This window comes from Chionomys nivalis, chromosome 7 (genome assembly GCF_950005125.1).
Source record: "Chionomys nivalis chromosome 7, mChiNiv1.1, whole genome shotgun sequence".
NCBI lineage: Eukaryota > Metazoa > Chordata > Mammalia > Rodentia > Cricetidae > Chionomys > Chionomys nivalis.
The window spans coordinates 39371144-39389191 of NC_080092.1; the positions used below are offsets into that span (position 1 = coordinate 39371144).

An 18048-nucleotide genomic window follows, 5' to 3' on the forward strand; every position below is an offset into this window, starting at 1 on the left:
GACACTCACCACCCCTCACCGGGGCTACGGCCACCAGCTCGCCACTCCGACGGTCACGGAAGTAGTCCTGACCTCCGTACGGAGGCGGGGTCGCCTTCACGGAGTGCTTCCGGGTCAGGTATCCGCTGGGGCGGAAGGAGCTGACTCCGGTGAGGTGAGTGTTTATTCTGCTCAGGTAGCGGCCTGAGAGATGGGGATGCTGGGTGCTGAAGGTGCGGGGATGCCCGCCGTCCGTGAAGGCCTGGGGTGGGGGTTCCGCCATGAAGTATTTACGGACTCCTAGAGAGAGCCAGCGACGCCCCCGGGAAACCAGTGAAGACCCTGCTAAGGGGATGGGGAAGGGAGCCCACAAACAAGTCAAAACAACGCCATCTAAGATGGTAGCTAAGTGCGTTATCGAAGTTTAAATGAGGTGACGGAGCGGAACTGAGTGAGGAAGTGGAAAGGAGGAAGCCTTCTGCCGATCTGGAGAAGGAGTAGAGCTTTGCCAGGAGAGAGAGGAGCAGAGGGCGACAACGCGGAGGGAGGGAGGTAGAACAGAGACCTGGGCACTGAGTCCTTGTCGGGTCAGTGACAAGGAGTTCGACTTTTAATTTGGAACTCGGTGGGAAGTAATTAAAGGTTTCTAAGCAGGTGGGTGACGTCCTTTTGACTCAATTTCAGGGTTGCTCTTCTTCCTGTGCCCCTGAGCAGTCGCCGACAGACAGAATCAGGAAAGCATTAAACACGATTTTGTAAAACTGGGGGCACCTAAAGCCTAAGGAAGCTAAGATTTGCTTTCAAGTGTCCAGATCTTGTGTGGCGTATAGCTCAGTGGTAGTGCGTTTGCCTGTCATGTGCCTGGATTTGATCTCCAGCACCTAAAAACAAACAAAAAAAGGATCCAGGTTTCCTCCTTCTAGTCAATCCCTTATATCAGTGTCCACATGTAATTGCTACTTCCGGAAACCCTTCAACTATTTTCCTTTACTTTCGATGATAATTCTTTATATTTTGGTACACTGGTGTTACCTGGGATCTTACTAAATGCCAATTCCTTTGAAGTAGAATTGCAAGTTAAGGCTAGCCTTGGCTGCATTGTGAGTTCTAGGCTAGCCAGAGCTAAATAACTACATCCTGTCTCAAACAAAAGTGTCTGGTCAACAGATAAACTAAAACTATAAAATGGATTGTTGTTGGAGGCCGCTTGTTAGTTCCTGGCTGCTCAGCCCCGAAATAATCACACAGAAACCATATTATTTGCAATACTGTTTGGCCCAATTGCTTAAAAACGTATTTCTGGCTAACTCTTCTATCCTAAACTAGCCCATCTCCATTAATCAGTGTATCCCCCACATGGCTGTGGCTCACCAGCAAGATTCCTACGAGGGCTGGGGAGGACTGCATGACTTCTGACTCCGCCTTCTTTCTCCCAGCATTCAGTTTAGTTTCCACCACCCAGCTAAGTTCTGCCTTGCTATAGGCCAAAGCCATTTCTTTATTGAGCAATGGTATTCACAGCATACATAGGGGAATCCACATCAATGGATTTCTTCTGGTTTTCTTCTGTGAAGGAAAATGTATAGAATAGGCGTGTGCCTTGGTCAGCTAGTCACTGTCTTATCTTTCCTATTGTCATTAATAGAACAACAGTTGCATTTTTTTTGGTTTTGGGAATCCATTGCACTTAAATTTTTTAACAAGATTTTCAAGTTTTTTTTTTTATGTAGGTTACAACTACCAGTAATTTTCTTTTAGGAAATCAAAGTCACTCTCAAAAATATAGCTTATTTTAAAATAGTAAGCTCATTAAACACTAACTGACATTTCTATAAAGAATATTTTCCAGTTGCAAGTGCTGGCAGGTGTCTGTAATCCCAACACTTGGGATGGAAATACAGGCGGGAGGAGGAGTTCAAGTTTATCTTGGAGTGAAAATTTGAGATCAGTCTGGACTACGAGAGACCTTTTCTCAAAAACAACAAAAATACAATTTCTCTAATGCTTGGCTTTCTAGAATACAGCTAGGGTCTGTTTTCCCCTATGTTCTCTTGAATATCATCTTTGTGTTGCCTTTAGAAAAATTCTGACACATGTGAGCAGGAACATGAAACTGTGTCAGGGACACCCAGGTTCCACAGGTGGGAATTGCTGAATTACAGTATTGTCGTGACAATTAACAGAACCCTAAGCTTGATTTGTAAATCAGTACAGCTGTAATGCGCATCTGAGAGAGGCCAGAACTCTACTTCTTTAACAAGCACTACGGGTTAATTTGGTATTTTCTCAAAGTTGAGTTTGCAAAGCCATTTATAGATCAAATTCTCTGGAGTGCCGCTCCTAAAGAAAATAAGCCAACAACAAAAGGCTGTTTCCTCCTCTTCAGATATCTTCATAAACAGTTTTCAGAGCCTGAGAACAGGAAACTAGTTTGAAGTTTTTGAATGGACACCTTTGCTCCTCCAAGATTGATGTTCATCTGAACTCTGTATGTTGCACCCTTCCCCAGAAAGTGGTCTCTATCAAAGGCTGAGGTTTTTCAGACTGGCACACTTTCCATCATGGGCATCTGAACAGGGAGACAGCTGAAGGGAAACTGCTGAGTCTTACTGAAATTTAGCTTTCAGGGTGCTAGAGACTAAAGAAACCCCGAATAAGGAGGTCGGGGGAGAGTTTGGGTAAGTAGGTTTCCTGAGTAACAGGAGATGAGATTGCAGGCAGAGTCTTCATGGGAAGATGTTGCTGGGGAAGGGAAATGATAAGCAAAAAGCAACTAAAACCAGAACATTAAGTTGGAAGTTAGAGACAATGGAGAGTAAGAGACACATAATTGAAGTTCACAGACTGGGAACATTGTACGGTTTTAGGCAAAGAAAGGGATCATGATGGAATCAGCCTCCAGATCCGGAAACTAAGAATCCTAGAGCACATCTGGGCGAGTGATAGAGGTACAGCTAACGATCATACAGCTTCAAGCAGTTTGTGCTTGTGTGCACTGCCGCCTACATATTCAACTTCTAGAGAGTTATAGCTGCTAGCTGGAGTTTTAAGTTTATCTCTTGGGTAGTGAAAAGTCCCCTAATAGAGTTTGTCTTTCTTTAAAAGCAGTATTTGGGTAGATCACAAGGAGTTAAATTGACTTAAGAGTGTGGTGCCCAGTATTAGGAATATTCCTAAAAATGAGCTTCTCCACCGACGCAAATAATCCTAATCAGACCAAATCAAACCAAATTAAAAGATATACAGGTTTAATTGGACGTATGCGCTCTCGGGTAGAGGGGGGGGACGGAAAGCCAACATGACCACCAAAGAGGAAGAGGGAAGACCATGTGATTATTTTCTGGGGAGCAGTTTAACCTGTGGGAGTGGTCTTGACCTTTCCTGGGAGGGGTCAAGGTTTGACGGGCTCAGAGAAGGGGGCTTCCAAAGATGGAGGCCAGGCTGGGATTAAACCCAGATAGGATAAAAGGATTGTGATCTGGGTAGTTACAGTTGACCTAACTGGGAAATATCTAAAAAGTATACTAATAACAACAGCATGTATTTATAGTGTACCCACATTCATGCTTCCAGACAGTCCAAGATGATTACTGCTAATAACCTCATTCAGTAGGTGTGAAAACAAAGACATTTCCAGCCTGGACTTCACCCAGAGCAAGGACTGAGTACTTGTCACTCCAGAACCCATTCTTCTAGCCTCTAAACTACATAATCCTATAATTTGGCATTACAAAACTGTAAGGATTGTGTGGATACCCTCTAAGCTGTGTGTATGGTGGACAAATATGTCTGGGGTTACCAGGAGAGGTTGTATTTACTGAGTTAAAGACCGGTTAGGTCTCGCTCAGTTTCAGACGACAGAACGAAGAAAATGGGATGGAGAGGTCCTAGATCTAAGCTGGTTCACAGATATCCTGCCATCCACTCACAGTCACTGTTGCAGCAGAAAAGATAAAAGTCAGAATGATGCTGGGACTTAAAGCTCCAGAAAGGATGAACACAGATGTTTTTCATTGTACCAGAAAATATGTTGACGTTTAAGTTGAGATTGCCCATATGTCTGAAAGTAGTGTTGTGGGCTCCAGGATACAACTGGAAATGCAGACTAGAAACGTTTAAGTAAATGGCCCGCAAAACGACCTCTTCAAATAAAATAACTTTAAAAATGCGTGTATGTATATGGACATATAGATATATAGATTTAGTTAGTGTGTGTATATGTAAGTATGTGTGTCGATATGTGTATATATGTGTATATCATGACACATATTAATATATAGCAGGCAGTGTGTGTGTCATGATGCATGTTTGGAGGTCAGAGGACAACTTTGTAGAGTCAGTTCTCCCCTTGCACCTTTATTCCACCTTTCTGTGGTTCCCGGGGTAGAACTCAGGTCTTCAGGCTTGCACAATGTGTGCCTATACCCACTGGGCCATCTCTTTGGCCCCAGAACTAACTTTGTACTATCACAGATCCCCATGGCAACACTGGTGGTAAGCAGCACAACTGTGTTTGCTCTTTGCCGTGGATGGAGTACATGCAAGCTGCTCTCCATGTGCTTTCCTCCTTGCCAGCTCAGAATGCCACTTTGTCAACTGTGTGGCAGTCTGTAGGAGCGCCTCCACTTTGCACATGTGACTAAAGGCAGAGCAGAGCGGATGCGCTGTAAGTACAGCAAGGAGCGGTTAATTCTGGAGAGTAAGACATTAGTATCCTGCTGTAATTGGAGTGGAAAACAGTGCCATCTGGGCACCAGTGCTCTCCCCCTTGACTGATCCCAGAATGATTTCTGCAAATGGCAGCTTCCTCAGCCAACTTAATACTGAGCCCCCAGAATGGAAGTCAGCCACATTGCTTCCTTGTTTGCTTCTGTTGAAAATCAGAGCCGAAGGGAAATATTTCTTTGCTCAAAGTTGGCAGGAACAGCTGCCAAGCAGTCTGCCATGACAGTGAAAGCTCACTTCCTGACTTTTAAAATAATACTCAATATTCAGAATGATTTTCTAGGGTAAAATCGTCTACATTTCTGCTTATTCATGATCCTAACATGTCAGCTGCTACACTGAGAATAACAGGCATGGTGTTGGAAGTGCCAAATTTAAAAGTGGGTCACACTCGTGAAATTCATGAACGCTCTGCTCTCTTGCTTTCGCAGCACAGTTGCACTTCAGCTCTGCTTATGGTATTGAGTACGCGCGTGTGCGCGGGTGTGTATGTGTGTGTGTGTGGTTAGCCATTTCTACCTCCTCCCCAGCTTCTGAACTATATATGGAATAGAGTCTGACTCACCTGAGCTGCACTCGAAGCATTGGCTGCTTCAATCTATATGAGATGGGTTCCCGATTTAACTGCTGTAAAGTCAGGCTGTGAGTTGAGCAGTGACAGTTGCTAACCTCCATCATCACTGCTGAGGACAAGGAATGGTCACTGGATGAGGTTCTGGTTGCAGGTAGCAGAAACCACCGAAGCTCGCTTAAGGTGTCATATGAGGAAGAAGTCATGAGTGTCTGGACCCTCACCCCCTCTGCGCTCAGACTTTTGTCACTGTCGTCTCCAGCTGCTCAACATCCCCCACCTGCAGGTGGGTTTTGTTTCTTGATGGCTGCCATCAGAAGGCCTTGGGATGCCTGTGGCTGGTGCTGACGGGACGCTCGAGACTGTTGTCGTATCCAGTTTTCTCCTGGCATGAAGTCAGGTTCAGGCTGCTGTGCTCCCTTTGGCATAGAGCCGTCAGGGTGACTGTAGTGTCTCTAGAGCCTGTTTTGAAGGGGTTTGTGAGCCTCCGGCCCACTCAAATGGCTGTGTCAGTATAAAAGAAAGACTACAGGTATGTGCCACAGGGCAATTTCTCAAAACATCCCTAGGTGCAATGGTTCTCAAATTTCCTAATGCTTTGACTCTTTAATTGTTGTTTTACTCGCTTTTGGAGGGGTCCACCTCAGCTTCCAAATAAAATCACACACGGAGGCTTATTCTTAGTTATAAATGCCCAGCCTTAGCTTATCTTGTTTCTTGCCAGCTTTTCTTAACTTAAATTAACCTCTCTACCTTCTGCCTCTAGGCTTTTACCTTTCTCTTCTGTATATCTTACTTTCCACTCTTACTCTGGTGGCCGGCTGGGTAGCTGGCCCCTAGTGTTCTTCTCTCCTTGTTCTCTCATTACTCCTTCTCTTCCTCATTTCTCCTTCTATTTATTCTCTCTGCCTGCCAGCCCTGCCTTTCCTTGCCGCTAACCCGCTGTTGGCCATTCAGCTCTTTATTAGACCACCAGGTGTTTTAGACAGGCAAAGAATCACAGCTTCGCAGAATTAAACAAATGCAGCATAAACAAAAGAAACACACCTTAAAATACTATTCCCCAACATTTTAATACAGTTCCTCATGTTGTGGGTGACCCCCCATCATAAAATTGTTTTTATTGCAACATCATAACTAGTTTTACTAATGTTATGAATTATAATGTAACTACCTTATATATAGGATATCTGATATCCTATCTGATATGCAAACCCCATTCGAACTGAGAATAATTGAGCCAGGCGGTGGTGGCACACGCCTTTAATCCCAGGATTCAGGAGGCAGAGACTGGCCGATCTCTGTGAGTTCAAGGCCAGCCTATTTTACAGAGTAAGTTCCAGGACTTCCAGGGCTGTTACACAGAGAAACCCTGCCTCAAAGGAACGGGGGGGGGGGGGGGGGGGGGGGCGGGGGGCGGGGTAGTAGTTGGAGGTGGATGAAAACAAGGATCGCAGCTGTGCTCCTGTTAGTTTTACAAGGCTTAATCTTCCTTCTCCTACCCAACCATTTCCCCCTATTTGCTTCCTTGTTTGCAAGGTTGGCCTTAATGATTTGTGGTTTTAATTTTGAATAAAATCAAATAAGGATGTTTATTGCTTTAAGAAAAAGAAAAGTCATTGGTACCAGGTGGTTCTGTAAGAGCCAAAGCAGCATGTGTGAGCCTCTTCTCCTCCTCCATCTTCTCTTCATCCCTCTTGTCCTGCCCTCAGCTTTCCATTGTAGGAGACTGAGCCAAACTGTCTCAACCCCTGGATGCCTGCTCTTCTCAAATAACCCCAATGTCTCCACCCTAAATCCCAAGAACAAAGGTCTCACTTAGGTTACTTAACTAAAGGGTTGACTATAGGGGCAATATTATATAGGCCCATATTTTTACATTGTGTGGCAGCCAGAATTTTAGGCCACAATTTGTACCTACCATACAGAAGGTGGTCACCTAGCCTTTTGAGACAAACTGACGCCATCCTAAACAAAGGGTCAGGATATGCTAATGCTGTTTTGCTCCTCTGTAAGTTGGGAGGTCGCCTGGGAAAGAGGTGTTAATTTAGTCTACATGACAGAGCAGGCATCCAGAGCAGTCATAGATAGGAAGACCTGACAAAATGGGCATGGAAAGGTGTGGAAGTGACCACAGTCATTTTTTTCAGCCAGTGATTTTTCAGGATGTAAACTCAGGATTTCATAAAGGATCCCTAAAAACTCCCTCCCGATAAAGTCATATGAGTTGTGTCTCTATTCCCACACCTCCACACTGGTCTGAGAAATAATTTAGGCCCGGGCTGGCCCTGGACCACAACAGTTGACCCAGGCAAACAGAAGCAGGACTTAAAAGGAGAACCCACAGGATAAGTGGATCGTAAAGAAGCTTCCTTGCCCCAAATGTAGGGCACAGGTAATGTGACATATAGGTAATTTTGACTCACGTTATTGCAAGATACTGGTTTGTGGTGAGACTGTAAGAAAAGCAATGTTTTGAATTGAAAGTTGAAATTTAAACCATGCCTTCCCACACCAGATTATTCGGTAGTTGTGTGGTATTCTGAGTAAAAGTGCTTAATGGAGTAGCTGTCAGGTGGTGTGCATGTAAGCACATCTAAAGAACCATCAGCAGTAATAACTAGAGTGCACTTAGTGAGTGTTGTTGCCAGACTCTGTTTTACATGAATTACTGTAGTTGCCACTCAGGAGAATAGCTGTAAGAATAGCTACTACTGTTTTTCCTACTTTAAAGACACAGACTTTAAGTCCTTTGTAAAAACTAAAGGACTGGTTAGAATCCAGGCCTGAATGCCCATCCAGGAAATTGGGCTCAAGTCTGCACTGTGCGCCTCTGCCACCCTGGCTTTATCAGATTGCAGATATTCAGTTGCAACAGTGCAGAGGAAGCCAGAGCCAGGGTGGAATGTGACAGCTCAGCTCCATGGAAGGACGTTTTCCAACAGTCTGGAGCACCATTAGCAGGGCTGTCAGGAGAGGAGCTGTTGGTGCTGCCTGATGTCAGTCCAGGGACCCTTGCCTCAGAATTACCCAGGATGCCAATCTAAGCCCAAATCAGCTCTCTGGGTGATGATAATACTTAGATGGGTTTGAATTTCTGAATTTAGTGATTTTTTTTTACTTCCTTGTTTTTCTTCTAGTACCAGGTAAAGAAGAAGTTGCAAATCCCTTTGAAAAATGCCTGTACACTTGAGAATAAAGCAACAATGCAGTGTTGCTCACTCTAGAGGTGCTGCCACCTGGTGCGAGCTCAGAGATGGACACCCACCATGTTTGTAGGGAAAACAAACTCCAAACCAAGAAGCTCCTCACAGCTCCAGTCTGTACCACTTCTGCTTCACCCCTATCCTGCACCGCCTTCCTCCCTGCCTTCACCAACACTGAGTTTCAGCTTGGGGACCCCCTTCTTATCTAGCCACATTCCTGCTGAGGACATACATTGTGCTTGGTGCTCCCCAAGGGAGAAATGCAGGAGGACGCAGAATGTGGAGCTATACTCACTACCTCCCCAAGAGAGTAAACAGTGCAGCAGATCAAAAACAACTGCTCAGATAGAAGGCCAGGGCCCAAACAAGAGCAGAGGGGTGTACAGGAGAGAGCCACAAGCTGTAATGACAAGTACATCTCATGACCAAACTCAGGAGGCAGAGAATGCTGGAAAATGACTCTCAGGGAGACTGGCTTGGGTTCTTGGTTCTGACATGAAATCACAGATAGACTCGGGGATTACAGTGACTAGGGTAAGTAAAGGAGATACGTGTTCAACAAGAATCAAAGAGGTCAAAGACTAGAGTCGTCATATGGCTCACTTGTGGAATGGGCATCAAGAACACACAGCCTGGAACAGACCTTCCTCTGACACACAACATTGGGCAGTGACTGGCCTTGAGATTACAGCCTTAACAGTCCTCACCACAGACCACAGAGACGGTGGGTGTCCATCTCTGAGCCTGAAGCAGGTGGCAATAATTCTGGAGTGAGTCATTTTATATTCAATCATGCAGGTGATTTTATCCACTGAAGTGGTTGGTATACAGTTTCCCTTTAAAATAAATACACAAAAAGAAAATGAGTGGATTTAAAGGTTTTGCTTTAGTAAATAGTAAAATATATGGCAGCGGAGTGAATGGCATTTCAAAGTTTGATTCAGATGAACCTGGGGGACTCCCTGTCAAAGTCCCGGGGAAAGCTTGGAACTCTTGCCAGGAGAACTGCTAGTGTAGAAAGAGGACAAAGTCATGCCTGTCAGATATTGCTCATCTTCAGTGACCAAGAGTTAGAAGCTTTTCCTAGCACAGAGCCTGGCTCCTGGTCCTCATCAGTGTTTGTGCTGTCGCCTCAGTTATTCGACCAGACTCTCCCATTACCTTCTGGCATAATCCAACCCAACACGTCATCACTGTGAAGTCTATAAATTAAGCTAAATCATTTATTAAGTGCCCATAGCTGTTTCTGTCAGTGTCATTGTAGTAGGCTTTTTAGGAGGAAATGGGAGTAAACACATTCAATCTATCCTGTAGAGCCAAAGTCTGAAGTTTTTGTTTTATTTTAATAGTCTATCCTTAAATTTTAAAGTTTGAGATTTTTTTATTGTTATTATTCATCCAGTCTTTCAAGACCTTAATGAAAATTAAATGACATTTTAAACTTGTAATTCAGACTTCAAGGGTTTAATGACAATATACAATGACCCATTGGGTTTTATGCTCTGGATCAAGTAGCCTTCCTGTAAGTATAAAAGTAGATAAACGTCATCTCCAAATCTAATTAGCTTGGACTTTGACAAGAAATAAAGCAGTCTCACCACATATTTATAGAAGTGTAAATTGACATTTTCCTTGCAAGCTAGTGGTTTAAAGTGGGGAATCAAATTAGCTAGAAGAAAATCATAAACACCTGGACTCAGGCTAGACTTTTATTTTGCTTTTTAGTCATAGTTTATTCTTCTTCCAAATCTAATAGTCTTTCCTTGTAGTAGTATATTGTTTCTACCAACTACACACTCAAGATATCAATTTTGTTTGACTTCATCTTCAAAATTTGTTAATTGTACATGCCATTAAATATTCTGTTTTGTCTCTTAGTTGTAAAGAAGATGTTAATTTTTTGTACAGCATTCTGAGAGGGAGATGCATAGACTCAAGAGTCAGGTCACACAGTTTTTTGTTTTTGTTTTTTTCCTAACAAAACCAGATTCTACCTCAGATGTCCCTGAATTATTTGTTTAATCTGTGTATGTAGTTGGATCCCATGGATTCTGATCCCCATGGTAATGAATCAGACATATCAGTTGCTTTACATACTAATATAGCATATGGTTGTGGTGCAGGTTGAAATAAAAGATTGTTAAACTATATTTCAGCTCTCATTGACTCCCTGTTGTATAGAAACTTTCCAAGTGAAAGGGAATCTCAGCCTTTAGAACTGGAAGCATCCTTAGAGAGTCTCTCATCCTTCCCTTCAGAGGGCAGGTGAGAAAGTGGAAGCCCAGAGAAAGCTGCTTGTCAAGATGGCAGCCCTGGCAGCAGGGTTTGACTGGGATGGAAGTCTCCTGGTGCCTGGCTCAGCACTGCTTCTCCACCTCTGTGGGGTGATGTCGGCACTAGTTACTGAATTGGTTTCATGTCTATTTATTTCTGGGTCGTGCAGTTTTATTCCATGATGGATCTCGATTTAAACACTATGTGGCTTTCTTTTAGGCTGGCCTCCACACTCCTTTTAATTGTGAAAGCCTCAGAACACTCTTGGACCACTTCTTCGGAAAACTTTTCTACTGGCAGCAAGTCATTCACTGTGATCCTGTTCAGCATAACCACATTTGAGTTTTCCAAGTCTAAAGAAGATTACTTTTGGTTTTCCCATGAAGCTGCATCATTGTCTGTCCATCTTAGTGGTGATCACTCTTCTGCCAGCTGCTATGGTTTTGGGAGATGTGGGAGCAAATCATAGTTCCCACAATACATCATTTCTCCCGAGCTTTGAACTCCCGGCAGGTTCCTACTCTAGTGATGATGTCATCATAGCCAAAGAGGGAACAAACGTTTCCCTGGAGTGTCTTCTCACGATGGATCAGTATGGAGATGTCCACTGGTACAACTCAAAAGGACGGTGGCTACACGGCAGAGGTAATTCTATAAGTTGTGGTCAGCCAGGTGACTCAACCCTGCTTTGGGGGTGAGGACCATGCTGAACAAGAATTCTCCAAGATAAGATGTCAAGGGGAGTGGCTCCAAAGGGGGTTAGAGATGCAGTCAGTGGTTGAGCACTTTCCTAGATGCACAAAGCTCTGGGTTTGATCCTGGGGTTGGCGAGGGGATAAGGTCTGAAGTATTATACCTATCAAAAAGAACAAAACAATTATAATCCTTGAACAAAAAAAGGATAGGTACAAATTTATAAGGTGGTCATATGACAGTAAGCTGCTTTCCATCTTGTTGAGTTTTCCTTCTACTTCTTTTGTTCATTTGTTTTGTTTTGGGCAAAGCATTATAGTTCAAGTTCACCAGGCGCTCTGTAGCCAAGAATGACTTTGAATTCCATATCATCCTGCCTCTGACTTCCAAGTGCTGGGATTATTATCATGCCCCATCATGCCCACCTTCAGCTTTTTTTTTTTAATTTAACTTTAATTTGCTTGAAAGCAAAGTTTGTCTTCTAATCTTTATTTCTTTTATAAGAATTGCATAGTGACGAGTCGTCAAGGTAGCTCAGTAAGTAAGGCACTTACCATCAAGTCTGGCAACTTTATACCCACATCATAGAGACAGCAAACCAACTTCCATAAGTTGTCTTCTGATGTCCACACATATATACTGGTATGTGGACCATACATACATCATACATACACACACACACACACATAAACATATATATTTAAAAAAAAGAATTGTACACTGATAATCTAGTCAAGGTTTACTTTTTATTGGACTTTTATTCTTTGTATGAATTTGTTTGGTGCACATTTTAATCTAGACTAATTCTTTCACTAGTGTTCTGTTAGATCTTTGAGTACCTGAGGCGGTGCCTCAGTGGTTAAGAGAACTGGCTGCTCTTCCAAGAGACTCAGCATCCGTTTGGCAACTCACAACTATCTGTAACTTGGATTTCAGGGGACCAGATGCCCTTTTCTGGCCTCTACAGGCATTGAGGCACTCATGTGGTTCATAGACATATATGCAGGCAAAACATGGATATACATAAAATAAAAATAAATCTTTAAAACAACAACAACAAAGAGAGAGAGAGAGAGAGAGAGAGAGAGAGAGAGAGAGAGAGAGAGAGAACGAATGAACGAACAAGCCAGGTAGTAGTGGGACATCACAGCATTCAGAAGGCAGAGACAGGCAGATCTTTGAGTTCAAGGCCAGTCTGGTCTACAGAATGAGTTCCAAGACAGGCAGGGCACACAAAGAAACCCTGTCCAAAGGGAAGTTACCATGAAACCAAAATGATGGAGAAGTCTCCCCATTAGCTAACCTTTCAGGAAACACTCTTGAAACATAGAAGGAGACAGATGCTCTCTCCATCTCAAGTACGCATTTGCTGAGCAGTGGAGTGTGTCTCGGTGCTCAGTCCTCTCCTAGCAAACACAGGTTGGCTCTCCAACACCACACACTGGAAGTATAGTTGCCTTAGTCTCTTTCCCGTGCTATAGTAAAAACCCTGACAGAAGGTGCTTGGGAGGAAAGGGTTTGTTATAGTCCGCAGCTCCGGGTTACAGTCTGTTGTTGCAGGGAAGCCCATGGCAGTAACTCAGAACAGCTGCTTGCATGACAGCCACAGTCAAGAGGCAGGGAGCAGTGAAAGCATGCTGCTGCTCAGCTCAGTGCCACAGGTCATCAGCCTTTGTGAGCAGTGCCTTTTCCCAGTGAACTCTCTCTCTCCGGCCGTATGCTAGGAGTTATTTTTTTTTAAAAAATAACTTTGGTACATTGTCATATGAGTTCATGATGGAAAATAAGCAACATTTCAATCAAGATAGAAGCACATAGCCCATTACCCATAAATAAGCATGTCTATACTTCTGAGACATGTCCGTCTCATGTATGAAAATGTATAGGCCACAGCATGGTGTAGACTCACACATGGATGAGCATGTCTTTGAAAGACTGATCATTTGGGTCTATATGGTGCTTGGTGTCTGGCTATGAAAAGGAAATACTGGCGTTAGGATGGATGGTCAGGAAGATCAATCTTCATTACTTGTTTTATGCTGATAGAATCCTAGTCAGACATGACAGTCTACTTTTCTTTCTTTCTATTTTTTAGCATGATTGAAACAGTAGAGTCTAACAGACAAGCTACAATAGTTTTATGAAAAAGTGAATATTGGCAAGGCAGTTGATCTTTTCTGTAAATTTTTTTCTGTTTCTGTTGGATTTAATAGATGGAAAATGGTTGGTTTCTGACAACTTCCTAAATATCACCAATGTAGACTTTGATGACCGTGGGCTCTATACATGTATCGTCACCTCTCCAACTCATGCCTCCTACTCAGTCACCCTCCGTGTGATCTTCACCTCTGGAGACATGAGTGTCTACTACATGGTTGTCTGCCTGATCGCCTTCACAATCACACTCATCCTGAATGTCACTCGGCTGTGCCTGATGAGCACCCATCTCCGAAAGACCGAGAAGGCCATCAATGAGTTCTTCAGGACTGAGGGGGCTGAAAAGCTCCAGAAGGCCTTTGAGATAGCAAAGCGCATCCCCATCATCACCTCGGCCAAAACCCTGGAGCTTGCCAAGGTCACCCAGTTTAAGACCATGGAGTTCGCCCGCTACATTGAAGAACTGGCCAGAAGTGTCCCTCTCCCGCCCCTCATTCTGAACTGCCGGGCCTTTGTTGAGGAAATGTTTGAGGCTGTACGAGTGGATGACCCTGATGACATGGGAGAGAGAATTAAGGAGAGGCCAGCCTTGGACGCTCAAGGTGGCATCTATGTGATTAACCCAGAGCTGGGACGCAGTAACTCACCTGGTGGGGATTCAGATGACGGCTCTCTAAGTGAGCAGGGCCAGGAGATAGCAGTGCAGGTGTCTGTCCACCCTCAGTCAGAGACCAAAAGTATTGGGACAGATTCTCAAGACAGCAGCAATTTCAGCACACCCGATGAGCCTGCACCTGCTGAGGGCAGCACTCACTGCTGAGTGACAACTCACAGCTTGCCCAGTGCTCAGGAAAGGAGCCTACTATGAGGAATAGCATTATTATAAGATCACCAGGGTCCTCTCTTTAACCTTCAGCACACCAGACCATGAATTACCAAAGTCCTTGTGAAAAGGCAACATTTTTCTGATATTTGGTCATTTTCCTTAAGGTTGCTGGAGTGATGTGTGCTAAGACTGAAAACTACCTGAGCTGTTAACACAGTGAGGCTTCTTTTCTGGTTACAGTTTTTCTTTGGCTCATGTGTGACACATCAAAGAAATGAGGGATTTGTTCTCAGCGAGTCATGTCTGGCCCAACACTTCCTAACTGTTGCACCTCTGAGTCAGCCTTGCACTAGACCCTTGGTCCCTCTCTTGAGACTTTATTCTGTGCTGTAGCTGTCTACACCAGTGCCACACGTGGAGATGCCCTGCCCTGAGGAGTGAACAGTCCCATGTGCTGGGCCAGATCTTTTCAGTGAACACTACTGTGTTACACGCGTTGAGAGAGTAAATTGCCATTAGAAAAACATTCTCACTGGGTGTGGTAGCACACACCTTCAATCCCAGCACTCAGGAAGGCAGAAACAAGCAGATCCCTGAGTTCAAGGCCAGCCTGGTCTATGGAGTGAGTTCCAGAACAGTTTTCAGAGATACCCAGTCTCCAAAAACACAAGAAGAAAACAAGAAGAAAAGAAAAAACATTCTCAGTGAGAAATGTATCCTTCTTGGGAGTCTTTAGCTTACTAAGACCTTTAGTCCAGTGAGGCTGGCCTCAATGTCCCTAAGGAAAAATGTTTTCAGTGTTTTGTGAGCAAGAATGATGTCAAGTCATCTCTTTTAAATCATTAATTTTGATACTTCCTAATATTGTCTCGGGCTTCCTTCCTCTTCTTAAAAGTACTTAATTCCCAAGCAAGCTCTGTTTGGGTTGAGAACTGAAGAATCCACTTTAGAGCGAGCTCGGCAACACTCCTTCCCTCTGTGGTCCTCAACCTGGTGCTAAAGGTGATACACCTATTCTAGTCTCACTGAAACTCATCATTGCTGGAGTTTTTGTTCTTTGAATGCGTCCTTTTGAGTGAGGGCTGCCGTCGTAGCCTTTCTAGAAGCACTTACCTGAACTCAGATGAGATCATTGTGTTCAGTGAGTTATTGTATTAAAACAGATAATCCAGCCGTAAGGGGGGAAATGACAGATTGTGCCACCTGGCTCATCTGGATACAGTGAGCACTGAAGCTGCCGCTTCCCGCCTGGCCAAGAATGACAGGACTGATTATAAGTAATCTTCACAATCATCTTCTCGGCTGCAGGAAGCTCTTGTAGAATTTTAACATCGTGGCCGGGGAGCTCAGTGAGATGCTTCTCTTCATTTGGCTTCTAGTTCTGGAAGCACTGCTTGAGCTAGAAGGTCCTGAGGGGAGATGCAGAGGAGGTGTTCATCGGAATTAAATGTGAAGTGTCAAACAAGCAGAGGATGACAGAAATTCACAGTGTAACAGTGAACTCAGTGCCTGCCTTTGTCCAGGCTTATCAAATATGACGCCTCTGCCCTGGACAGAATGAACGAATCAGTGTGCAGTGTGATCAGCTGGCATATGGATAATATGGTAATGTTGCCTTTTCTATCTCTCAGGCTGTTTCCATGGAAACCTCCAGAGCCAAACAAAAGCTACCAATCATTTAACCAAAAAGCTTGCCTTGGCTCAGAGATGTGTCTTTCTTTAAGGAAAGCTGTTTTTGTACACTTGGCTGTAGAACAAGGGCTCTTGAACATAACCTAAATTATAGAACATGTTTTCCCTTCTTACACAGTTCTCTGGACAAATTAAAATTTTTAAGAATCTCTTCTGTGGGGTCACAGTCTCCTGAATGTCCCTCAGATCTGCAGTCCCTTACCTGATAAAGCAGGTTTGGGATCTCTTCTTACAATGAAGTTTGTTGCCTTAAATACTGGTTCTTCACCACATGTTCCTAGAAGGGACATTAATGTCTTGAACTTTAAGGTAGACACATTTAATGACCAGAGTTTCAGAAAACAGTACTTTGCAAAAATGGAAAATACCAAGACGATTGGGTAAATTCTCATATTTCATGCAGGCCACTCTACTGTAGCCTGGGCCAGTTGTCATGGAAACATAAAACAGGCACTGGGTGTGGTGGGACACACCTGCAACCCCAGCACCTGGGAGGCAGGGGCAGGAGAATTGCAAATTCTAAGCCAGCCTGAGCTATCTAACAAGACCCAAGCACCATAAACTAACCAGTGGGCATGCAGTTGGGGATGGGGTCCATTTCCCTACATGCACTAAGCCTGGACTTGATCCCACGAGCGGTGGTAACCTACCTGGTGACCAAAGCTACTGCCCTGCTTTGAGCCTTCCTTCCGAGTTCCATCACCACAAGGTAGGTCAAAGTCAGGAGGCGTGGCAGACTAGTAAAGCTGGTTATCAGAGTGAAGGGGACATTTGTTAATGTGTCCTGTGTCTAATCAAACAGATGGACTCAGCACAGACTCATCTGTCTGTAAACCTTCGCTGTTGTTACCAGCTGGTGCCAGTATCTTTCCGTCTGGCTGAATTTTATAGGTTAGATTTTTTTTTTTTTAATGTCTTTGAGCACAAACTGTGTCTAAAATAAGTCTGTCACCATATTGTGAATTTTGTATTGTCATTTAATGAACTTCAGCGTTCTTACAGAATTAAATAGTGACTTATAAATCACCGAAAGTTGTGATTCCATCATCTTCATGTTCTTCCACACATGCACTCTTTGAGTTGATGCCCTGTTGTCTATAGCAGTTTGGTAACCCCAGTCCTCAAAGCCGTATCTATTATGATTTAATTTTTTTTTATGAAGCCGATCTTGCCACATTGTTCAACCTGGCTTCAGATTTGATCCTCCAGTCTCAGCCTCCTGAATACCAGGATCACAGCATAAACTGCTGTGCTGGCCTTCATCTGCCTTTGTTGCAATTTGTAGTAGGCTGGCCTTGAACTTGAAACAATCCTCTTGCTTCTGTCTCCTGAACACTGCGGTTACAATTTATGTGCCACTGGGCCTGACTTTTTGGCTTGATTCTTGAGTCAGGCCCAGTGAGCTTGTCTATTTCCTGTCCACTACACACTGATATAAACATTATCGGAACTGCTGCCCGAAGGACAGTTGTGAGACGACCCTTCTGCTACTTTGCCTCCTTTCCACACGCTTAAGGTCAATTCCCATCCACATGCCACTTCCTCTTCAGTCCCCGAACCTCGAGAGCGCTTGGACCAATGCTTTCTTTCTCTATACCTTGCATGTGGTTTCACCCTACAGCAGACTAAGCTGGGTCCCTGACCATCCCAGGAGGCTTCATGCTTGCTGTCTAGAGCCCAGCTCAGCCCAGTGCTGGCTCCATCCCACACCAGTGCTTGCAACTCCAGTGTACCCTCTTTCCAGAGCCACATCTCCTCCCCTGGGCAGGAGCATGACAACACTCAGCCTCATGAAAACTTCGGGTGCTTATGGATTTGTCTCACCAAGGAAGTGAGTGTTGTTTGATAGTACTTGTATCTCAGCCGTTATTTTAATAAAAACTTGAATTAAAAGGCAGAGTTGAATTGTTGTACATTAAATGGAA

At 44.0% G+C, this 18048-nt stretch overlaps 2 protein-coding genes across 7 annotated transcripts in view; one reads left to right on the plus strand and one right to left on the minus strand.

Annotated features, from left to right (window-relative positions):
• Fam114a2 (family with sequence similarity 114 member A2) overlaps window positions 1–77 on the minus strand; it is a 35946-nt gene extending 35869 nt beyond the window's left edge. For 2 of the 6 annotated variants that reach the window (XM_057773782.1, XM_057773779.1), the window contains exon 1: window positions 20–76. The gene's annotated coding sequence lies outside the window, so the exon portion shown is untranslated. Of the gene's footprint in view, window positions 1–9 lie in introns of all 6 variants that reach the window. The other 4 variants (XM_057773780.1, XM_057773785.1, XM_057773786.1 and 1 more) reach the window with 4 other exon arrangements.
• Window positions 52–18002, plus strand: Mfap3 (microfibril associated protein 3). Its single transcript, XM_057773788.1, has 3 exons — window positions 52–154; window positions 10975–11400; window positions 13662–18002. The coding sequence occupies exons 2-3, from the start codon at window positions 11136–11138 to the stop codon at window positions 14423–14425; spliced, it is 1029 nt and encodes a 342-aa protein (XP_057629771.1). The 5' UTR covers window positions 52–154; window positions 10975–11135; the 3' UTR covers window positions 14426–18002.
• Window positions 18003–18048: the final 46 nt, after the last annotated feature.

Coding starts and splice junctions, on each gene's coding strand:
- Mfap3 (XM_057773788.1), top strand. CDS start 11,136: ATGAAGCTGCATCATTGTCTGTCCATCTTAGTGGTGATCACTCTTCTG. Junction 11,401..13,661: donor ACGGTGGCTACACGGCAGAG/GTAATTCTATAA, acceptor TGGATTTAATAG/ATGGAAAATGGTTGGTTTCT.